Below are 24,909 nucleotides of genomic sequence, written 5' to 3' on the forward strand. Positions count from 1 at the left end.
GGAACACACACAGTCATTTTCCTGTGTTAGTACTCGATGCTGTGGCTTTAATGAAAAAGGGATCAAATAAAAATCTGGTACCTGTGTGTTGCTGGCTTTAGCCTTCTTTGTCTGTCTGTTACTGGTGAAATAGTGCAAAGTGCCATACTCCATAAGAGCAGCAAAGGTGAAGATGAAGCAGACAGAGACAAAAAGGTCCATGGCGGTGATGTAGGAAACCTTTGGCAGGGACTTCCTGGAGATGGTACTGAGAGTCGTCATGGTAAGCACTGTAGTGATACCTAAATGGATTGAGACAAATTTAGTGGTAGAATATCAGTCCTACAAATATTCATAGACACATAAACACAAGGTGGTTTAAATGTTGGACTTGTTTTTTAGCTTGACTTGAATAGAAGAATTGCAGGAGTATAAGCAGCAGCACCTCATAAGACTTCTATAAAGGAAACTTCTACGTTACAGGAACAGACAAGGAATATTTTTTTAATGTGTATGGCAACAACAGCGTTTACTTGGACATTGTTTTCTAACTTTGTCAAAAGCAAAATATAACAAATACATTTATTTATTTGAATAAATTACTTTTCGTTAGTCATCTAAATTATGACAGGATAAAGAAAAGGAAAAATAAAAAACTGTCACGGTTTGCGGGTGCAAGCCGTGTGGGAATTAATTAGGACCAGGCAGCGGCAGCTCAAGTGCAGGTGAGAATTTATTAACAGTGATACAAATAAACAGAAATGGCGGGTGACACTAACCGGTAAACCTAAACTGGGAAAACTAACAAAGCAAACCAGAAACGAAGATGCAGGGAGGTCCGAGTAAACACATGGAGAGACGCAGGGAGACCGAAGGGAAACAACACAGACAAACCAGCAACGAGGACGAGTGAACACACACAATAAATACACACCAGTAATCAGGGGGATGGGAAACAGGAGGGAACACACCTGGGAGACATAACAGCTGACGAGGTGGGGGAACGTAAACAGAACACACTGACATAAGACACAGACCGTCACAATAAAACAGGAACTACACATACAAGGACACACACGGGCTGAACAGAGAAAACACTAAACAGAAGAAGAACAGAACCAAAATCACACTAAATAGAAAAACACAAGACGCTGGGTCACACGGACCCAGGATCATGACAAAAACATATATACGTTATTCACCTATTTTACATGTAATAGCTGAGTGTTCAGTTTATGCACTAGTGTGTCCTTTTACTATATCACTGTGAATGGTCCTCCTCACGAGCACATGGTACATATGATGCTGGCAAGAGACACGGGAAGTGAAATAATATTAACTGAGTTTACCACAAAGCTTCTGAAGTTTCTAAAGAATTAGCATAGCAAGAGTGGAAGCATACAAGACAGAAAGAAATTGGAAGAAAGCTGATTCTGTTCAACATGAAGCAGCATTTCAGTGTCTTCATCATGCATTCAATGACTTCTTTAGTCTCGGCTGACTGCCGGTTTTCCCTGCCTTAAAAAAACGTAAATCTGCATAATTACCAAACTGGCACCAGTGACTAACATGGGCCATGAGGTCAGTTTCATGATCCTTAGTATACAAATTGCCATGACCATTGATCAGTGGTCATGAGTGCTACTCACAGAAGAGCCATTGATCAGTCTTTTCACATAAACGGCCTCCTTGCCTCCCTGCTCAGACCAGCAGAATGTGAAAGAGTCCAGTAAAAATACAAAAAAGTACAACTTTTACTGGAGTATTTTTTTACAGTAGTATTTGTACTTCTACTTAAGTACTACTTAAGTACAGCATATCTGTACTTTTGCCATCTTCACCTGTTATACGCATATAGATCAGTTTTTAAGTTTTGACTCTCATCGTCCACTGAAATACACATTGGGTGGGCGAACACCATCCCCATAGAGACAGCGAGCACAGAAGAAGAAGGACATCATATCAAAAAGACCCAGAGAATAGAGTGTATGCTGTAACTTCTACACTCAGGAAACCGAACAACCTCTGGCTATGACACGACACAGAGCACAACCTCGTATGGCCGGGTCTATTTAGACCTGCAGGCCAGTGGACACTGTCACACTTATTCCACTGAAAATGCAACGGCCAGTTAAACAACTTTCAATTTAAGACTGACTGATTGTGAAAAATAAGGATAAATCTATTTATTGAGCAGAGAGTATGCAATCATCCTTTTCTAGTCCTGCACACCTTAAACCAGTGACACCATCACAGGGAGAATACTTCACCCTCAACTTTCAGATATCACAAACTGTAACGTGTGCTGTATAATTTATAGTAAGAATATTCAGAAGCTGATTACACCTTATTATATTTAAATATTTCAAAGATTAAAGGATATTACAGTAATTTACAGGAAGGGGACATTTACAGTCTGATTTTATCTGTGCCTGAATTAAATGATCAAACCTAGAGATGTTCGTGCTGGGACGGCGTCCTTGTTAATCCAGAAGGAGACCCAGGATAAAACCACAATCATGCTGCAGGGAATGTAGGTCTGGATGGTGAAGTAACCCATTCTCCGACTCAGGTCAAAAAAGATTGTCATGATGACATATTCCCCTGAAAGTTTAATAAATGAAGGGCAAAAACAAATTTATGTGATAACGTTGACTCTCTGCTTTCATAAAACAACGACAGCTAAATTCTTGTAGCATAACATTAAAGTCAACATTGATACTATGATAGTGACTTATAACAAATTTCTTGCACTATATAATTTTCCAGTCAGTGTTCGGGAATTCTCAATGGTGCTTGGTGCCAGACCCTCAGGTACTTAATGTTATATAAAAACACTGACAGCTTAATATCTACCTCAGTCACTCTCCCTGATCCCGCTGAGTCAGCAGTGGGAAAAATCTGCTTTTCACAGGAACTTAGTAACAGCAATAAGAGAACACGTAGTTTATTCCAAGAACATATCGTGTCTCTCCCATATATAATATCTTACTGGAACGGATATGTTCCAGATATCAACTGGAAGACAGTCTGGATGATCCGCATGAATATCTGATTGTAAATAAGGTGAAGGAAGTTTTATTTAAAATTCTTCATAAATGTTATCCAGCCAGTCACTACATGGTAAAATTTCAAAGAGACATAAATACTAATTGCACTTTCTGTGGGGATCATCCAGAAACTGTGACACATCTTTATGGGTACTGTTCTTTTACACACAGATTCTGGAAAGAATTTAGCAGGTTTGTCTTTGTCCATATTTTAAGAGAGTTTTCTTTACGATGGGAAAATGTTTTATTCTGTTTCTTTAAGTTCCCCAAGAAAAATGGAAAGAAAAAATTATAATAAATTTGTTAATACTTTTAGCAAAATGTTTTATCCATAAAAGTAAGTTTATTAATAAAACACCATATTTCTGTCATTTTCTTAAGGATGTGGAATTGTACATACAATCAATATCAGACTCCACCAACAAAAAGGAGGCTCTCAAAACAACGTATATATGTGAATTTTTGCGTGTATTCATATAATTATTTTTTTTACCCCTGGTTTTGTGTGTTCATGTTCTGTTCTTTTGTATACTTCATCTGTTCGTATGTTGTATACTCATTGTTTGTCAAATAAAGCTCATTTAAAAAAAGATACTATGATAGTGAACTTGGTTACAGTGTCTAACCTGATTGCGTGTGTGCGACATCAGAGGTGTTCCTCAACCCCACAAAGGCAAACTGGTAGAGTCTCCAGTACCGCTGGTCCGCCACCTCTACTGCTCGTCTCTGCCACTGATACATGATCTCGTTTTTAGGATAACCATCTGCAGCCCAAACACACATAACTGTAAATAACTGTGTTTTTGACAAGAAAGTACAAATGAGAGCTCCACCTGAGGTGCGTATTAAAAGAGAGAAAATTCTTTGTCAAAATCTTAGTTTATTTAGACCACTATATATTCATCTGACTTCTGCTTGTAGTAGTTCTCTAATGTTTACATGTTTGAAGGTTTAAATGATTCAAAATGCTAATTTAAGGATGTCGTTCTAATACTTCTAAGGTTATGGGTTACATGTTAATAAAGCTTAAGAAAGGCCTATGTTTAGGAAATACAATGGCTCCAATTAAGATAAAAGCAAATATCAACTTTTATTTGCATTGACATGCTCAGACTCCATTAACATTGTCACAATGAGATAAACAAAAAAAACAAAAAAAAAGTATGAAAAACTGTCTTTACACCAAATGTCTGTAATGCGTTTGTCCTTCTTCTAACATTGAAGAAGCGAAGCTACAAAGAAGATTAAGACAACAATAAGAGATGAGCAGCCAAAGCACAATGCACGTGACAAATGAAGGATGAAACAGACAACATGACAGCACAGAAAAAAGTGCATAATTCATTAAGTCTGTCCAAGAAATGGGACTGTGTGGCTTCCTCTCCCTCTCTCTCCTGGTGAAGTAGATGATAGATTGGCACAAGCTTAAAGTGGCCAGCCTCAAGCAGATGGGGCATTGGGCAAGGAGAGGGCGAATAAAGGCTTAGTCGGTATGACTTTCTGATAAATTACAGAAACTGCAGTTGAGATGACAGACTCAACAATGAGAGGGGAATATGTTTGACCACCTACAGCTTGAAAACTCCAGTGGACACGAGTGCTCATCCATTGGAAAGTTATGCAGCTTAAGGTAACACTCCGCATTTATAGTCAACCTGACAAAAACAGAATTACGTCAGAAAAAATAATACGTCGGAATTGTTTTTCCCTGCCTAATAGTATTAAAGTCACCGTATGTTCTCTTTTTAAATGCATAAAAAACTATCACACTTTGACAAATTGGATTCACTTAAAAGAGAACTACATGACAAAAAACAGATGTACACACTAAAGCTGCACAAATGACAAATACTTTCAAAGACGTTAGCACACTGGCTACAAAACTGTCCTACCTTAATGTGTACATGACTCTCCCATTGCTCCACAACCTAAGGAGGCGGTTGGGAGTAGTGATCCAGTGGGCGTTTGATTTTCGGGAATTCCGGAAGAATGTGTCTGGAATCCATATTTTGCCTACCATGTTACTGTTGAGCATGAGCAGCTTCATTGAGCTATTGAACTTCAGACGGCTGTCATACCATGTCTGGGCAAAGAAGATGTCAATTGTGTATTCCTGCAACAGATTTTGGAATCAATGCAAATAAACCAGAACAATTTTTAACCAGTTACTAGCAGAATTTGCTTTTGCCACCTCGATAATGTGTTGCATATTTGACTACATATATATTCTATATCCCCTCAGCATGTTCTCTTATCACTTCTCTTTTTTCACTGAGATGTTATAAAAATGTCAAAAGTTTGTTTGAATGCTTCTGAATGACTTTGATGACACAATGACCATAAAGAGTGACATTAAATGATCAACATTCACTAAATAAGTGTTAAAACTGCTAAATAATTAAAGCAATTAGAATCTTAATTTTTGAGATTTTCGCTTAATAAGTATTTTGCACTTTGGACCACATTTCACTTTATTTAAACAGAGGTTTCCGCCTCCATTTCCTGAGGAGGACTCTTCCTCAGTGGGTTGAAGTTGAAAGCCATGAAAAACATACTGTTAGGGGACTTCTTTGAAAGAGCATTCAAACTGTAGTATGAATAGAAGTTGTCCAGATACTGTTCAGGTTTGTAAAGACATTCAATAACCCTGGATAAAGAATCTAGAGATATGTTCAGAGGCAGGCTTACCATGTTGATAGGGTCCACTGGTCCAATGCTGTTGACATACACAGCTGTTTCAATCACTGTGGGCCTCACTGAAACACAACAGAGAGATACTGCACATCATTTATTTGGAGGTGGGGTGAATTTATGTTTACTGAAAGTGTGGTCAGAATTCCAGAAATGATGAAAAATACATCAGAGTCCTGTGTGCATATTAAAATATTTCTCAAGTATGAGAAAAAGATACAGGACATAATTCAGCATGCATCCAACTAACAGTAAAGTACACATAGGTCAGGTCACCAGCCTGTCACAGGGCTCATCATTAATTCAAATCAAAGATATATAATTTAAAAAATCTGTTTTAATCCACTGCTAGATAAAGCTCGTCTCTTGGACGATATTACAGAACTAATTTAGGAAAACTCTGCACACCTGAATCAGTGACAGGTGCATAGACCATATCTGTTAAACCACAGACCAAAATACCTTCTGTTAAGATAAAATAACCTTTATTAAGATAAGATAAGATAACTGTTGTTACTATTATTCCAAAAGTTCAAAATTGCCCTGAAGATCAACTCTATACAACCTGACAGCGGAAGACAGAAGCCAAAGGGGAGCTGATACTCATGACAGGACAGAATTTCATATGCAGAGCAACATTTATTAGTATTTGGTGAACTATATTGCTTAGCATTCTTCACAGACTTTACTTAGTAACAGTAATGACGTGACTCATTACTATTACTGAACTTTTAATTAAAAAATAAAGAAAAAAATACATTTTTTGTCATCAGTACAGTATGCAAATATTTATTATTAAATCTGAATTTATAAGAGTCTATCTAAATACTTATGGAATCATGCAGTGCTGACTAAATCACTGTTTCACTCTATAATTGTCATGGTTCTGGGTCTTGGATGCAGTGTTTCTGGACATTACTGCTTATTTAGAATATTCTATGTGATTCTGAGGTTCATGGCCTTTGGTTCTTAGTAATCTTCGAGTTCTTCCTCCCTCAGTCCTGTGTTTAGTCAGCTTTCTCTTCATGTTGTTTATCTCTTGTCTCAGTGTTTGGTGTTCCCTTTGTCTCCTCAGTCAGTCATGTCTGTCTGTTTCCCCCGGCTCTCTGTGTGTCTTAGTCTTTGTTTATTGTACTTCCTGTTTTATTTTGACAGTCTCTCGTTCTATGTACACTGTATCCTGTTTTCTTTCCCCTGTCCTGCTGGTCTGTATCGATTCCAGTTCTGTTTCCACCTGTTGCCCATCCTCTCATTATCCTGTCTGTATTTAAGTCCTCAGTCTCCTTCTGCTTGTTGTTGTGTCATCCCAGTTTGTTGTGTGTTCCCATGTCTCCTGTGAACTCTGTATTTTCCCTCATAACCTCCGAGCCTCGTAGTTCTCTAGTTTTCTGTCACTAGTTTCTAGTTTTTTGGTTGTTCCTATTAGTCTTTTTGTATTTTTGTTTGTAGTATTTGTAGTTTGGAGCAATCTAGTTGCCTTCTTTAGTTTACTCCCTTTGTTTCCAAATGTTTTTGGGTCCAACCTCTGCCTGCCACACAGTGTTACATGACATAATGTTGTAATATCATCTTTATCGTACAATGAAAAGTCCCTTAAGATAACTATAATTGTGAATTTAGGACAGCTAAATTGAAGTGATATACCTCCAATATCAGGTCGTAGTTTGTTGTCATAACCTTGCAGCAGTTTATTAAGGATCAGCGTTACATCGCTCTCATAGACCTTTGGTGATAACACCCAGGTCTTATTTATGGGTACATCTTCATAGTCCTCTTCGTCCTGTTTACTGGGTCCAATAGCTGAACTGTGGAAGAGAAAACATTGTAAAAATCAAACACACACACACACACACAGACATATATGTATACTACCAGCAAAACATTTGGACACACCTTCTCATTTAATGGTTGGTTCTTTATTTTTACTACTTTCTACATTGTAGGTACATACTGAAGACGTTAAATATATGACACAAGATATATGGAATTATGTAACATAGAAAAATTGATAAATATGTTTTATATTTGAGATTCCTGTAAGTAGCCACCCTTTGCTTTGTTGACAGAGCTGCAACCCTCGGCCTTCTCTCAGTGAGTTTCATGATGTAGTCACCTGACATGGTTTCTACTCCACAGGTGTGCCTGTCAGGGTTCGTTTGTTGCCTTCTTAATGACGCTGGGACCATCAGTTGTGTTGTGCAGAAGTCAGGTTGGTGCACAGCTGACAGCCCTATTTGACAACTGTTAGAACTCATATTATGGTAAGAACTAAGCTAAGTAAAGAGAAACGACAGTCCATCATTACTTTAAGAACTGAAGGTCAGTCAGTCCGAAAATTGAAACTGGCTCACATGAGGACCAAGAGTAACTTCTGCTGCTGAGGATAAATTCATCCGAGTCACCTGCCTCAGAAATCACAAGTTAACAGCAGCTCAGATCAGAGCCCAGATAAATGCCACACAGAGCTCCAGTAACAGACACATCTGTGCATCAACTGTTCAGAGGAGACTGTGTGAATCAGGCCTTTATGGTCAAATAGCTGCTAAGAAACCATGACTAAGGAAAAGCAACAAGCAGAAGAGATTTGTTTGGGCCAAGAAACACAAGGAATGGACATTAGCCCAGAGGAAATCTGTGCTGTGGTCTGACGAGTCCAAATTTGAGATCTTTGGTTCCAACCGTCATGTTTTTCTACAACACAGAAAAGGTGAATGGATGGTCTCTACATGCATGGTTTCCACTGTGAAGCATGGAGGACCTCATGAAGCTCATCGAGAGAAGGCCAAGAGTGAGCAAAGCAGTAATAAAGGCAAAGGGGGACTGAAGACTCTAAAATATCAAACATGTTTTGAGTTATTTCACACTTTTTTGTTTACTACATAACTCCATATGTGTTCATTCATAGTTTGATGCCTTCAGTGAGAATCTACAATGTAAATAGTCATGAAAATAAAGAAAAAACATTAAATGAGAAGGTGTGTCCATATATATATATATATATATATATATATATATATATATATATATACATATATATATACATATATATATATATATATATATATATGTATATATGTAATTTAACCCTTTAAAGCCAAGTGTATCGTACTTGATATGTGTTTTTGTGAGGTTTTCAAACTTCTACATCATCAGCATGACTTTTTTTTAACCTCAAAAAATGATATAAATTGCATGATATGTTTTTAATCACTAAATTGCAAAAATATGGCTAAATTAAAACTCATGTGCAGCTTAAAATTTGATATATCTTTTTATATATTTTATCTAACAGTTCAACAAACACTCCATTATCAAAAAATTAAAGATTTCTGGCAGTTATTTCATGGTTCAGGTTTTAAAGTGTTAAATGTTTGTGTGAACTTGTAGTTTATGTAAAAATACCAGAAAATATACACCAGTCGCTCACAACAACCACTGAGAGGTGGACTGAATTACAATATGATCTATATATCATATATCTGTATCGCTTTAACATATAATAATGGCTTGATTACATGCTCAATCATTCAATTAAGGAAATCCCAGAAAGTTTATCCTGCCTATCTGGATGTTGTGTTTTCAGTGGGGAGAAACATTTGAAAACCTGCAGTCAGCTAAAAGGTCACCTGGATGAGTGACAAAATGTTCTTCCCACTGAAAATGCAATGCCCACATGAACAGAATCAACTTTCTGGTATGGCAGTCAGGTAGTCAGGGGAAATAAGAGTAGAGCTGGCAGCAGAGAGGCAACAGTATGTGGCTGGAGACTGAGTGGGCAGTCCGTTGTTGTCCACTGAGAGTTAGCCAAGGTTGCCACCCACGGCATGCCACTGTCGCCTAAGCTCGACTGTTCGCTTATGTCCTGAAATCTCTGTAATTCTTTATTATCAGGATTAGAGATGGCACGATACCACTTTTTGATGTCCGATACCGATACCGATATCATAAATTTGGATATCTGCCGATACCGATATGAATGCGATATAGTGTGTTTTTTAATCAATAAAACTGTTTTTTTTAATATCTTGCTGCATTTTGTATAAGTTCATCCTCAAGTTTAAATAAACAACAACACTAAAGCTATTCTGTTATACCTGTATGTAAAAAATACACTGCACCCAAAATATTTCATAGTTCAGCAACACTGATCAATCTAATAAACTTAAACCTGCTCCATCCTTCCTATTCTGGTATTTTAAAGAGTACTTAGCAGAAATATTAAGCAACCTAACTAATAGGGTTGCAAACTCCCAGCAAAAAAAATAGGGAACCACCCCCCACCCTCCACCTCATGATGCTTAATCGATGTAATCAACTTTAATTTGATGCAGGGTGAAAAAAAATGCACAGAATTAAATTATTTTTCAAGAATAATTAAATAGATTCAACATCTTTCTTCAACAGAACTGCAGACTGCACAGATGGTATCTTCCCAAAGGAAAAAGTACTATAGCTTACTAGGGTATATTAGACTTAACAGTTACTATATACAGTAATGGACTTCTATACATTTTACATCAGATTAAAACTTTGGGTGTAAGATTCAGATAATTATTTATTAAAAGCGAGACATTTTAAATGAGAATAAGAAAGAAAAGTATGTCTTTGTGCCCCCTTTTCCCTGTTAATGCCCTATCGGCCCCCCTGGCTACACTTTGCTAGATCCGCCCCTGCACAGTTACCAGCCGTCAGCTAGGTAGAAAAGGATCCTGGTGTAGAAAGTAATATTAAATAAATTCTAACAACAGCTTATCAAGCTTAAAGGTGCTGCTGTTGTTCCGCCGCTGGTTTCCTCTTTCTGGTGCAAAGTGGGCCAAAAACAAAGAAGAGAGACGGACTCGCGACAGAAAAGCCGATCAGCTGATCATTGATCAGTTTCATGATTGAAGTAGGAGCAGGAAGGTGAGGGAGAGAGAGAGGCAGTCGCTCCATATATCGGTTGTTAAGCTTAACATGGGAACGCTTTACAAACATTCAGAGATGAACTTACACACTTGCTTTACTTCTCTCTGGGATAACTTCCTCGGAGATGAAATGCTGGTTTGGTAGCAAGGCTACAAATACACACAGCCGCTCTATCACCTGATGCACACTGCTCCGACGTGCTACGGTTATGAGCCGAGTTACGCCGTGTCGCAAGTTTTGTGAGGTGGGTTTTTTTTATATTTAATGGATCGGATTATATTTTTAATTTCTCACCGATATCCGATCCAGTAATTTACGTCAGTATCGGACCGATACCGATACTTAATATCGGATCGGTCCATCTCTAATCAGGATGTCCTAAAAACTCACTGAAAAGCCTTCAGCTGATCCAAAATGCTGCAGCAAGGGTACTGACAGGGACTAGAAAGAGAGAGCAGATTTCTCCTGTTTTGGCTTCCCTTCATTGGCTTCCTGTTAAATCCAGAATTGAATTCAAAATCCTGCTCCTCACATACAAAGTCTTAAATAATCAGGCCCCATCTTATCTTAATGACCTTGTAGTACCATATCACCCCATTAGAGCACTTCGCTCTTGCACTGCAGGCCTACTTGTTGTTCCTAGAGTATTTAAAAGTAGAATGGGAGGCAGAGCCTTCAGTTTTCAGGCCCCTCTTCTGTGGAACCAGCTTCCAGTTTGGATTCGGGAGACAGACACTATCTCTACTTTCAAGATTAGGCTTAAAACTTTCCTTTTTGCTAAAGCATATAGTTAGGGCTGGACCAGGTGACCCTGAATCCTCCCTTAGTTATGCTGCAATAGACGTAGGCTGCCGGGGATTCCCATGATGCATTGAGTTTTTCCCTTCCACTCACCTTTCTCACTCACTATGTGTTAATAGACCTCTCTGCATCGAATCATATCTGTTATTAATCTCTGTCTCTCTTCCACAGCATGTCTTTATCCTGTTTTCCTTCTTCACCCCAACCGGTCGCAGCAGATGGCCCCGCCCCTCCCTGAGCCTGGTTCTGCCGGAGGTTTCTTCCTGTTAAAAGGGAGTTTTTCCTTCCCACTGTCGCCAAAGTGCTTGCTCATAGGGGGTCATATGATTGTTGGGCTTTTCTCTGTATTTATTATTGTGCTATCTACTGTACAATATAAAGCGCCTTGAGGCGACTTTTGTTGTGATTTGGCGCTATATAAATAAAATTGAATTGAATTGAATTGAATTGAAAGAACAGAGAGCAGTAGGTGAACTGTAGAAGGTCCACAGTGTCTGGGACCACAGAGTTGATGTGTGTCAAGACCAGCTTATCAAAGCACTTCATGACGGTGTCAGGTACGCTATCTGGGGTACCACTTGGGAGGAGGGCGGGTGCACCCTCAGACTGAGAAGACAGCAGTCATCACATTGTGCCTGTCTGAAGACCAAAATGGAGGGGAGGCAGTTTTTAGGGGCTGGCTGCTTACTACTCCAGCTTTGCAGAGCTGACCAGCCCCTTAACCAGTCTCACCCCGAAGGGTGCTAACTGGCACAGCAGCGAGCCATTAACTAATTATGCCTCTTCTAGTTGTGGTGTGTGGAGAGAAGAGACCAGAGCAGGCGGTAGAAAGGTGACAACAATGGACTGGGCCGACTGAGTGCTGCTGCAAAGCAGTGAACAGTAGGAAAGCTATATATAAATAACACCAACCAAGAGAAATGCTGTGTCTATGATGTATGTGTGAGGATTTACTTAGCGACAGACATGCTACCGTGAGGTTTAGGGTTAGCAAAAAATAAGCAAGTTAGTTTTCAGATAAAGATGTTCTGACTGAAACAGGTCTCCCTTTAAATACAAAGGTTTGCTAAACGTTTGGAAAGAAATTAAGAAGAAGAGACAGAAAGAAGAGAGAACTTAAATTCAATTTACCGCACCAAATGACAGCAACAGTCACTGAAGGTGGTTTATATTGTAAGCTAAAGACTCTACAATAACAAATAGAAATCCCAACAATCAAACAACCCCCTTTGAGCAAGCACTTGGAAAAATTGGGAACAAAAGACTCCCTTGTAACAAGAAGAAATCTGCAGTACAACCAAACTCAGGAATGGGCAGCCATCTGCCATGTCTGGTTAGGGATGATGGGAAGAAGACAGGATAAAAGACACACTCTGGAAGAAAGCGAGAGGTTAATAATCAGTAGTTTGTCTTTGAAATCCAAACTCGGAGCTGTTTCCACAGAAGAGGGCCCTGGAAGCTGAGTGCTCTGCCTCCCATTCTACTTTTAACCCTAAGAAGCACAAGTAAGTCTGCAGTCTTACAGCAAAATGCTCAATTGGGCTGTACTATCAGGTCTTCAAGATAAGATGGGGCCTGATTATTCAATACCTTGTATGTGAGGAGCAGAATTTTAAATTTCATTCTGGATTTAATATAGTACAGTATAGGAGTACAGGAGAAATCTGCTCTCTCTTTCTAGTCCCTGTCAGGACTCTTGCTGCAGCATTTTGGATCAGCTGAAGGCTTTTCAGCGAGTTTTTAGGACATCCTGATAATAATGAATTACAGTAGTCCAGCCTGGAAGTAATAAATGCATGAATAAATCCCTAGCAAATGGTATGGGGACTGTAATTAATTTTAGATCACTTTAATAGTTAATTGCATACTGAGCACTCAGAATAAAATAAGTAGAAAAGTTGTTGAGAGTTGTTTGTGCAGACTTAGTGGAACGCCAAGTGTAGGAACCTAGTACGTAGCCTAAAGCAGATGACTCGTAAGCTGGAGAGGAAATGGCGTGTCACAAATTTAGAGGATCATCATTTAGCCTGGAGAAATAGTTTGCTGCTTTATAAGAAAGCCCTCCGCAAAGCCAGAACATCTTACTATTCGTCACTGATTGGAGAAAATAAGAACAACCCCAGGTTTCTCTTCAGCACTGTAGCCAGGCTGACAAACAGTCAGAGCTCTACTGAGCCGCAGGCACTGCAAGCGAACAACACTCCCAGTTGCAGGAAAACCTTGTGGCCCAGTGTGGCCACAGCTCAACCACCTGTGCTTCCCATGGCTCCTTCAGTCATGCTATATAAGATGATGGAGATGGATGACTCACAGTCTTTCCTGAAATTTGTTAGGCCACAGCGGTGGGATGTAAATGGCTAGTGGCAGAATGGGCTGCATGCCTGCTTCCCGTACTATCTGGAGAGGCTCAGGCATCGGTGCTTTTCCTGCAATCTTGTGATAATGCTCAGGGTCATCACTTAACCTTTGACCAAGTGATAAAATGCCGTCCTAACGCAGTATAAATGTACGGCTATTTTGCAATGATTAGGGACAGGCTTTCTTGAGTGAGTAATGACACTTGAAGAAAACCCCTAGTTTTAATGCTAAAAAAAAATGCTATTTTTCACTTGCCTCATTTTAACCAGATAACTGGTTACATTGAATATGATAAAACTGTGGACAATTTTATGAGAATTCTATTTGCTGGGTATCTGAGGGATGCCAGTTCCAAAAGGGTAGTTCCACCCTTTATCAGAAATCAAGGCCCCATTTGACCACGTGTTCAAAATGGATCTAACACGTTATAACAGCAGAATTTGCTTCAGGCTTGGGACTGTCAGCAGTGTCTGTATAACAGGGGACCTAGACTGTGACGGTTTAGACTGGTGCTTATATTGCTCCCTTCATTCAGCTTAAAGTTACTCACCAAGTGACAAGGTGCATTTTGTGGTCAGATGGAAAGTGGGAAATGTCAATTATATTCTGACAGGAGTAGAGCAACACAAATACACCATCTCAACCTTCTGAAAGCTTGGAGGGAGCGAGTGCCTGTGAGGCAGTGAGCAGTGAGTTGTGGTCTGAGGTACCACCTCACTCCTTTGTCATGACCATCTCACAACAGCCCAGAGAGAACATGTTGCAGCTTTGCAACGGTGGTTTGCTGATGTGTTCTTCAGCCATGCCATGATACACCACACTAATACGACATTATATTGAGTGTGACAGTGTAGTCATGACCCTAGAGATTGTAGGACCTATAGGACCCTGAACACAAGAGAAAAGTTCAGAAGGAAATGCTATGCTGGAGATAGGAGTAAAAGAAGAGTCTTGTACAGTGTAGCCCCATAGTTTTAGTCATGAAGAAAGATGGGCCAACATGGTTTTGTCTAGATTAGTGCATGGTCAGTATTAGGAAAATATATTTTCCAGTGCTTATTTGCTGTGTATTTTGTCTGATGCATTTATTGGAGATTATGTATTGGAATTTCAGGAGCAGGACCACGCCTCCAAACACGCTCCTTCCAGCTGTCATCTATATAGGTTCCCCCCGTTCTGCAAGCTGATCATTCTCGTTTAAGTGCCTCACCCTCCCTCCCTCCTTGTTCTCTGTTCTTTAACTTCTTCGCTTCTATTTAGTACACGGGGATCTGCCAGGCCCGGGAGCCATCGCCAGTCCCCTTCGAGGCCTTCCCCAAACCGCAGCTCAATTCATGTCAAAGCATTCACCTTCACCTACTAAAACACTGTCAAACCTAAAATGAGGACGTGGGCCCAGCTAGTGAAACAACAGGCTATTAAAAAGGCCACTTTTCAGTTATGAACTGTGTCAACTTTAGCCAGACTGAAACTGCAGAACAGGAAGCTTTGTGCAGAGTTGCAGAGAACACTGCCTATTTTTATGCTGCTAAAAGAGAATAAGAGGAAACAGATTGGGGTGAAAGAGCGTTGAGACTGTAAGTGAAGTGTAAACATTAGTGCCTTAGAAGTGGTTGAACTTAACTGTCACTGTTGCAGGATAATATACTTTGCTTATGCAGACAGGGCGTGGACAGCCCTTTAAATAATGAAGCCTGTGTAGTTCCTCTTTGAGATCTATCGGACCGCACTTTGGGTGGTGTCGGGTGGATCTACCACATATGTGTTTAATAAATAATTGTTGTTGATTGGACCTGCTCTGAGTATTGGTTATTTATTCTCAGCACATCAAAAAAGAATCGGGACATCAGTAAGGTTTCACAGTTTGATGTTTATCCCAGGGCCTAGGTCAACAAGCTCCTGGACTGGATTAGTACTGCTTGCTTTTTCACAACACTGGATATAACCAAGAGCTTCTGGCAGAGACCAAGGAAACATGATGTTATCCACTCCATATGCTTTGCAACAATTTTACACTCTTCCTTTCAGGATGTTTGGCTTTCCAGTGCCTTATGGGCAGGATGCTGGATGATGTTATCAATTCATTGCAATTCAATTTGATTTACACACAGTTGCCCCAAAGCAACACCTGGGCAGAGAATGTGCAGGGGTTGGCTGCAATCCTGGAGACCCTGGGGCAGGTGGAGCTTGGGGGTTGACTACTTCGTGGTACACATTAATCGTAAGCCGTTGGAGTGGGACGCTCGACATAACACAGTAGAGAAAAAAAGCCTGGGTATTCAGTGAGTGGTCAACATCCTCCTGGAACTGCCAGTCACCCACTGTTCACACCACACTTCACTCCAGTGGCCACACCGCATGAAAGGTGCACGCAGATCATTCAGTGGTCTCTCTTTCTAGTCCGTGGAAGTACTCTTTCTGCAGTGTTTTGGATTAACTGAAGGCTTTTAAAGTAGCCTAGAAATAATAACTGCATGAACTAGCTTTTCAGTATCACTCAGAGACAGAATGCTTCTCTTTTAGCAATAGTAGGCAGATGAAAGACAGCAGTGCAACACAGTTGTTTATTGAGCAAGTTGAAGGACAAATCCTGGTCAAAATTTCTCACAGGTTAGAGTAACTGTATAGAAACCCTATTAGAATAAAGCACAATAACCCTTATTCCTGAGCTTCCACAGAACTGTTATACCTATTTTTTTGGTTTGTTTCATTATTTTCTCTGTTGCTTTTCAATCTTCAGTGCTCCCAGTTTGGGTGACCCTGGGTCCACTAGAGTCTTCAATGATTCACACTCCAATGGATGCATCAGAGAGCAACTTGGGGTTAGCATCTTGTCCAAGGATATTTGGCATGCAGACTGGAGCAGACGGGGATTGAATCACCAACCTTCCGATTAGTAGGTGACCTGCTCTAACACCTGAGCTACAGCCACAAATATCCAGGATAAACAAATATCCAGGACGTCTGTCATCTCTGCTAAAATATTGCTAAAGTTGGAACTATCTCGTTTCAGACTGCTGGGAAACATGACCATGCATTTGTTAATTCTAGGCTGGAATTCACAGAATTCCAACTATAATCCCTTACAGACTGCTCCTTTTAAAACATTTTTATTAGCAGGCTTTTCTAAAAGTTCCCTGAAAGTTCCCATTGTTGCAATTTATGACCTTTTTCTTTCAAATAGGCTTCATAACACACGCTCACATCCACTCTGTTTATCACTCACAAACACACATGCACCCACACACCAACACACACACACACACAGTGAAATTATATATTTGATTGTGTACCTTCCCGTTTTGTCTTTCAGGTGTCGTGTATTGTTTGAGAGTGCTTTGTTACAGATGCAGCAGTTACAGACCCAGATTGTCTGTTTGCTTCATCCTGGATTTTTCCCCTCACCACCATTCTTTTCTCTTTTCTCGCTTTTCTCTCCACTTTTTTCGCCTATCTTTTGCCAATCTGGCCTAGACCCACTGTCTGCTCCAGCATAATGTCCACGCAGACAATAATATGAATAATAACACAACCAAAACATTACCAAGAGGAGCCTACAGAGAGTCTACGTTGGTCCTGTTGGGAAAGCAAATATGTTTGGCACAACAAAGCATTTAGACCATTAATCTGCTTGCTACAACTGCTGGACAGGACAGGTTTAAAAAAAGTTCCCTGAAAAGACTTCAGCTGATCCAAAACGAGTGAGAGTGGGATAGATATCCTTTTTTTTATTACTCTGTTTTAAATCCAGAATTGTTTGTAAAATGCTTCTTCTGATATACAAAGTCCTGAATAATCAGGCCATATCACCCCGGCTTGGACAGTCTCGGCCGTTGTGTCCTTGGGCAAGACACTTCACCCATTGCCTACTGGTGGTGGTCAGAGGGCCTGGTGGCGCCAGTGTCCGGCAGCTTCGCCTCTGTCAGTGCACCCCAGGGTGGCTGTGGCTACAATGTAGCTTGCCATCACCAGTGTGTGAATGTGTGTGTGAATGGGTGGATGACTGGTTGTGTAAAGCGCTTTGGGGTCCTTAGGGACTAGTAAAGCGCTATATAAATACAGGCCATTTAAAGACCTGTTAGTATTGCATGCCCCTTAGTAAAGCATTTTGCTCTTAGGCTTATTTTTGGTTTGGTGAGTTTCCAAAAGTAGAATGTGAGGCAGAGCCTTCAGCTATCAGGCTCCTGTGGAATAAGTCACAGTAGATGAATGCGGCTCCTTGAACCTGGGTCTGCTGTACATCAACTGATGAGTCTCTCTCCAATATATGTTAGGTTTTTACCTTACAAAGTCCTTAAAGTGACTGTTTCAGAGAACTGGTGCCAGGGTTGTGTTAATAAAGCTCAAGTTGATTCAGAGTCATGACATAATTCACACCTTGGTGACAAAAGTCCTGATTATAAGAAGACTTTTGCGTCTGTCCAAGAACTAAATCATCAGCTATTCGTTCATGAAGAGACCCGAGATAGTCTACTGATGTAACAAGACAGATAAAGCGTTATGGTTTATTACCTTCTCAGTAATAAACTTGTATGGAGGTCAAATAAAAATCTATTAGACGCGACGGAGAAAAAAACGCTGAAATGAAAGCAAAACATTTTTCCTGACAAAACAGCATCCTGCTATAAAACCACCACAAGAAAAACGCAGCGGATTATGTCGAGGACAGAGCGCAGAGGCGGCGACATCTGCAGTCATTACCTCAATTCGTTTGTCGGTGTTAACTGCCCCGATCGAGACATTGCTGCTCATTTGCATCAATACACACTTACCAGACACCCAGAAACACGTAGAGCAGCCAGTGATACATGTCTTTGTCTTGCGCTTCTCTGAAAAGCAGGAGTTTTATCCTCTCCTCTGGAGCGAAGCACACAGCGCTGTCCACGCCAAAAAGGGAAATCGCGGAATATCCGTCGAAAATACAGATGATGCTCAATGTAGCGACAGAACAATGTGAGATGGGTCCATGATATGTGTGGAGGGGGAGGAGGCTGCTGCCAAAGAGCTGACTCTGCTGCTGTAGTTCATCTGCAGTGCTAGCAACAGACTGTTCTGATAGATGCTGCACTGATAGCCCAGTGGTGTCACTGAATCATCCGTCCTTTTGTATTAAATGATCTAAAACCCAGCCGTTTTACCACAATGCCTTAAAGGACAGGTTTTATTTTATTGTATTACACTACAAGTCACAATCAAGGCTTCAGTGAATTTTATTCTAAACACTCGAGGCTTTTATCTGCCCACACACTCATTCACAGACAGATGCATAATGAGTTTTAGTGTCTAGCTCAAGGACATTTGGATGTAGGTGTAAAAACAGGGATCAAGCCATCACATGAGTGGGTGACCTCTGAACACCAGTCCTTCTGAAAGGAGGAAAACAGAGGTCATCGTGAAGATGTAGCCTGCTGCAGCGGAGTGCTGCTGTGCAATCAATCCATAATGTGCACGATCTACTGTGCACACCCTGTCCACCTGTCCACTGGGAACAACCACAGGCCGTCAACCTTTGCTTGAACAGTTGATGAACTGATTCAGTGCTGTGTTCATGAATGGAGTTTTAGGAAGGAAGTTGCATTAATTCCACTCTATACTTCAGGATTTCTCCGTTTGTCAGCAGGTCCTTGAAATATATATATATATATATATATATATATATATATACATACACATATATATATATATATATATACATACACACATATATATATATACATACACACACACATATATATATAGGTACTAAAACCAGTATCACACACACACATCTATATACATCTATCTCTATCTACATGTAGTGGCTGTAGAACAGCAGTCACTGCAAGAATAGACACTTCTACATTTAACACATACAGAAACAGTCTGTCAAAATGTCCAAACTTTTATTCATCTGTAAAAATGGTTATTACAGATACTCCTGTAATTAATACAACTACAAGATAACAACCAAGTAAAACTTTTTGTTGCTTTTGTTTTAAATCAACCATGATTTTTAACTGTGTTAAAATGGACTACAATTACAGCCATGACAGGCTGAATGTTTGTGGAATGCCGCTGTAGAAGGTAGGCACCGTTAGGTTGGTTCTTGGTTGCTCCATCCTTACAGCTGACTAATACAGTCTTCTACACGTTTTGTCAAATAAAGCAGCCTGAAAATATGAATATATATATAGTAACATATAAGACTAAGAATGAACATAAAAATAAGAAGGAAATATGCAATGGGGCAAGAGGGAGAGATGAAAGAGAAAACTGGAAAGAAAACAAGAACATTGTAACTAATACTTTAACGCTGTGGAGACTGATGGTAATTTATCTGTCATGACGTCACGTTGCATTAGTGAATTAACATCAATAAGTTAGATAACAGGGGAAGCGGAGGAGAAGAAAAACAATGTAGTGGATTCTTATATGGAGTGGCGTCAATCAACCAGGGAGTGGTGCTGAGGCTGATCTGTTCGTCCACAGCGACCACAGCACGGGAGCCCTTCTGAATGAAGATCCACTGAATGAGGATCAGGACCTCATGTCGCTCCGGGATCTCTTTGGGGAACTGGTTGTTTACACTAAAGTCCGTTCCTTTCAGCTGCCTGTTCCTTCTGCTTGAAATGTTGGAATTTGGTCACAATAGGACGCGGTCTTCAGGCATCATTCTTGCTGCCAGGCCAAGGACACAGTGGAAGGTGATGTTCTTCAGCGTGTCCTGTGGAAGCTTCAGGTGGGTCCTGATGAAGGTTTTAATGGTAACTTCTGCGTCCTCTTCCGCAGATTCCAGGATGCCTGAAAACACCAGGGGATAGTGTGGAAATCGACCATAGTGTCTTTTATTATTTTAAAATCATTATTATTTTACTTTCTTCACTGAGCTGGGTCACATGACCAAGTCTCGTAGCGAGGCGTTTTCAGCAGTGAGTGTTTCCACCTGCTGCTGGCTAAACACCAAACATTCCCTTACTGCTTTGGTGCGGTGCTCTTTGTCTGTTTGGCATGCTGAATAGAGGAGGAAACACGGTGCCGTTATTAATGTCACAGCCAAGGCCGACCTGGGAAAAAGACTCGATATGGAGAACACTCACGGACGCACTGGTGAGCGTATTTATCAAAAACTCTTTATTTACAACAGGAAGAACTGATATTAATTTAGAGTGTGAGCTCTGAACCACGAAGCTACTGAAAACTGAGAGAGACTACCTACAGCTCTAATAAAATAAAGAGTACTCAAATGACAATGAACAGCATGAAACACTAGGACAACTAGAGTAGGGAAATTCAAGGGGGAATGTGCACTCGGAACAGGTAATGCAGCAAGGTGTCACGGAGAACTAGAACGAGAGGAAACGAGTTAAGAGCGAGGCCGATGGAGTCCAGATGAGAATGAAGTATAAACAGATCTTGTCTTACTTGGCAGGTGGAGGTTTTTAGGCACGAGAGGGGGAAGAGGTCTGGGTGAGGCAGTGCTGTTTCCAGGTGGGGTGTTACGTGGGTGCTGTGACAGGAGGGCAGGTGAGTGAAAAAGAGAGCTTTTTGCACTGAGCTGTCTCGTACTGACCGGCGTCGGGATGATGGTGAATATGGCCAGCAGAGGAAATGACAGACAGCAGGATGACTGCAGGTTGAGAGCACAGGATTAATCTCACCATGAAAAAAATCTGTTTTGATGAATACTCCGTGACAACCAGCACTAACTGTAGGTAAGCTGAAGACTTGGCAGAGAGTAGGGGTGAGCGCTGGTCTTAAGTACTGACAGCTCAACTGCCAGCAGGTGTGGAGGCACGCAGGTATGCCGTGACTCCGCCCAGGGGTGGAAACTGAGACTCTGTGGAAAAAACAGACCATGACAGTTAATAAATAATAAATTGTAAAAAGTTCTCCCATAAAAAAACCAACAGTGCCATGTTTGCATTCCCCGCTGATACAAACAACCCCAGCACACACACACACCAAACCACAGTCAAAGGTCCGGAGGTCAGATGTTTCACTGCTACTTCACTACTCCTCCCTGCTTGTCAAGTTAGTTATTCTCATACGAAACATATAATCTATTAACTAAAATAACACTAACTAAAATGAATAAATAAACAGATAAGAGAAACACATGGACAAGAATTCACACATCAGTTCATTCAGAGTATAATTCTGATCACAAAAGCTGCCAGACTTTCACTACTCAAACTGCATTTCTCATTTATTATATTACTCAGACGAATACTTTCATCATATTTTTGATTAAGAGTTAAACATAATTTACTATTAGCAACAGCACACACAGATAAACTTTGCCATCGCACTCTGTATCATTTTAAACATAAAAGGCTGGATGTCAGGAGGTAACCCCCGGCTTGCCTCTTGTCTGTTTGTCTGTGACCTCAGCAGTCTGAGTCTCCTGAAAGACGGCAGCAGCTTAAACACCCGGTGTCCTGGGTGTGTGCAGTCCCGTAGGATGCTGCGTGCCCTGTGGAGACAGCAGACTGCAGCACAGGTCCTTCAGGGAGGGAAAAGGATGTCCAATGATTTTTTGGGCCATTTAATTAATGACCCTCTGAAGTGCCTTTTTGTGTGCTTTGGTGAAGCTGGAGAACCACACACAGATGCAGTATGTCAGCACACTTTCAGAATCTCATAGCCGGTATTGATGTCCTATTGTTATCTGTCTATGACAAATGAAACTTGCTGTTCTGTGCTGCAGTCTGCTGGGAGGCAGCATCAGAAACATTAATGCAAAGAGATGGACAAGCTAGTGAGACAAGCTGACTGTGGACACGCTGGGGGAGGTGATAGAAAGATGCATGACATTAGAAGTCATCCTCAATAACTCTGATCACCTAGTTTATAACATCTTTATGGAACAAAAAAACATTAGTACTGGAAGACTCTCTCTCTCTCTCTCTGTGGTAAAACAGAGAGATACAGAAAATCTATGGCACCTACAGCTCTCAGGCTTTTCAGTTCTCATGGGATAGCAGATGAGCTATATGTCAGACATATGAATTTTCCTCTGGGATAAATAAAGTTATTGTCTTTCGCTGGTAACTAATTATTATTTAATTATCAAAAAAATATGCTTGAGGTTATCAGTTGTGGTCTTTATCAGGAAAAGGACTGAGCACCTATTAAGTGCTTCAGGGATTTGTCTGTGGCCTTCTTTAGGAAGTCAGTGATGTGGGCAGGGTCTTCAAGCATGTCTGAAAAACAGAGAAAAGGTTCCTTTAGCTCCAGTCATGCTCCGTCATCCTGCAAAATCAAACTCCACATGCAATTAAACCAATGTTGCATATCTAAAATATGTTGCATCTTAAAAATTAGATTAATTCAAAAAAGGAATTGGAAACCAGAGCACAAAGATTAGTGATTTTGACTGTGATATCAAAATGAAATCTTACCTTCAAACAATCCAAATCACAAACCTTTCCAATCTTTATATCCTAAGCCTTCCAAGTTTGCCATTCCTACTAAATATGATAAATTAGTCAGTGTTCCTGTTGTCTATATGTGTAGTTTAGTTCTGTGTCTTTGTTCCCCTATTTAGTTATTGCTTCTCATTTCCTGACATTGCTTCTCACGGTGACATTTATCTCTTGTCCAGTGTGTTTGGTTTTACTTCCTCCCCTGCTTCTTTGTGTGTTAGTTTGCCCCAGCTGTCTGCACTTCCCTCCTACCTTATGTGCATAAGCCGTCTGCTGGTTAATTACAGAACAATCACCTACCAAAAAAGTACAGCTGAATGAGCTTGTCCCTTACTGCCTCGCTTCAAACCAAGACATTCTGCTCAAAAAGGTAGTTGAGCTCAATGCAATGATGCAGTTCATTTGTTGTCAAAGTGAGTTTTCATCTGCAGCTCCTCACACTGTAGAGAGCCCAGATGTGCCCTCTGCTCCGTTCACTCCATCTCCTCCACACAGAGCCCTCTGAAACAGCTCTGCCTTCACCTGAAATCTTTGCCGGTGAGCTGGAAAAAGGTCAGGGTTTTTTAACGCAATGTATGTTAGTTTCCAAGCAGCTTCACTGAACATGTGCATCAGATTTTGCTAAACTAACCTATAACCTATATAATCTCTTGACAGGCAGAATGCTACGATGAACACAGGTTGTCATAAACTCAAATTCTGAGCTGTTGTATGCCAAATTTATTAACAAAGGGTGTTTTTGTTAAAACACCTACTTTGATGTAACTGCTCACTGCATGTACAGTTTGCTGCAGCAAAAGCAAAGTGTGGTGGATTATTCAGTGGACTGAAGGGTGGAAGGAAAAAAACACTTGGTGATGCTTTCCTCATTGGCCTGAGCAACCTGCAAAACATTTACCAGTTGCCCTTGATTAGCTTGTTTATTTGTATGTAAGGCTTGATGACCACCTCCGAGAACAGCAGTGTTACCGGATCAGTCTTACCTGGTGTGTCTTCTGCTGCTCCCATGCCGCTCCCTTAAGAGCAAGGAGCCAGTAGGGACCACCCGGTGGATGCCTTTAATTGTCTACTTTAGCCAGATATATTGCTAAGGTTTGCAACTGATAACAAATAAGTGTTCTATGTGTTGTTTTTATTATTATTAATTGGCTTCCTGTTAAATCCAGAATTGAATTCAAAATCCTGCTCCTCACATACAAGGTCTTAAATAATCAGGCCCCATCTTATCTTAATGACCTTGTAGTACCATATCACCCTATTAGGGCACGTCGCTCTCACACTGCAGGCCTACTTGTTGTTCCTAGAGTATTTAAAAGTAGAATGGGAGGCAGAGCCTTCAGTTTTCAGGCCCCTCTTCTGTGGAACCAGCTTCCAGTTTGGATTCAGGAGACAGACACTATCTCTACTTTCAAGATTAGGCTTCAAACTTTCCTTTTTGCTAAAGCATATAGTTAGGGCTGGACCAGGTGACCCTGACTCCTCCCTTAGTTATGCTTCTATAGGCATAGGCTGATGGGGGATTCCCATGATGCACTGGGTGTTTCTTCTTCACTCACTATGTGTTAATAGACCTCTCTGCATTGAATCATATCTGTTATTAATCTCTGTCTCTCTTCCACAGCATGTCTTTATCCTGTCTTCCTTCTCTCACCCCAACCGGTCGCAGCAGATGGCCCCGCCCCGCCCCTCCCTGAGCCTGGTTCTGCCGGAGGTTTCTTCCT

The 24,909-nt window shown here is 40.6% G+C and overlaps 1 protein-coding gene and 1 long non-coding RNA gene across 5 annotated transcripts in view; both read right to left on the reverse strand.

The window, feature by feature from the left end:
- gabrg1 (gamma-aminobutyric acid type A receptor subunit gamma1) overlaps window positions 1–18,881 on the reverse strand; it is a 28,180-nt gene extending 9,299 nt beyond the window's left edge. For 2 of the 4 annotated variants that reach the window (XM_019349101.2, XM_005477700.4), the window contains exons 1-8: window positions 18,557–18,879; window positions 7,365–7,525; window positions 5,718–5,785; window positions 4,922–5,142; window positions 4,602–4,684; window positions 3,656–3,793; window positions 2,431–2,583; window positions 82–281 (exon numbers count right to left, since the gene is read on the reverse strand). In XM_019349101.2, coding sequence (XP_019204646.1) covers window positions 82–281; window positions 2,431–2,583; window positions 3,656–3,793; window positions 4,602–4,684; window positions 4,922–5,142; window positions 5,718–5,785; window positions 7,365–7,525; window positions 18,557–18,594 — 1,062 coding nt within the window. In that variant the 5' untranslated portion in view covers window positions 18,595–18,879. Of the gene's footprint in view, window positions 1–81; window positions 282–2,430; window positions 2,584–3,655; window positions 3,794–4,601; window positions 4,685–4,921; window positions 5,143–5,717; window positions 5,786–7,364; window positions 7,526–18,556 lie in introns of all 4 variants that reach the window. The other 2 variants (XM_019349100.2, XM_005477699.4) reach the window with 2 other exon arrangements.
- Window positions 18,882–19,567: 686 nt separating this feature from the next.
- LOC109196014 (uncharacterized) lies at window positions 19,568–23,303 on the reverse strand. The gene is made up of 3 exons (XR_003215211.1): window positions 23,165–23,303; window positions 22,892–22,966; window positions 19,568–21,600 (listed from the first exon to the last, which is right to left on the reverse strand). It is a non-coding gene; the product is annotated as an uncharacterized LOC109196014 (long non-coding RNA).
- Window positions 23,304–24,909: the final 1,606 nt, after the last annotated feature.

The sequence above is a fragment of the Oreochromis niloticus genome, linkage group LG19 (assembly GCF_001858045.2).
Source record: "Oreochromis niloticus isolate F11D_XX linkage group LG19, O_niloticus_UMD_NMBU, whole genome shotgun sequence".
Lineage (NCBI taxonomy): Eukaryota > Metazoa > Chordata > Actinopteri > Cichliformes > Cichlidae > Oreochromis > Oreochromis niloticus.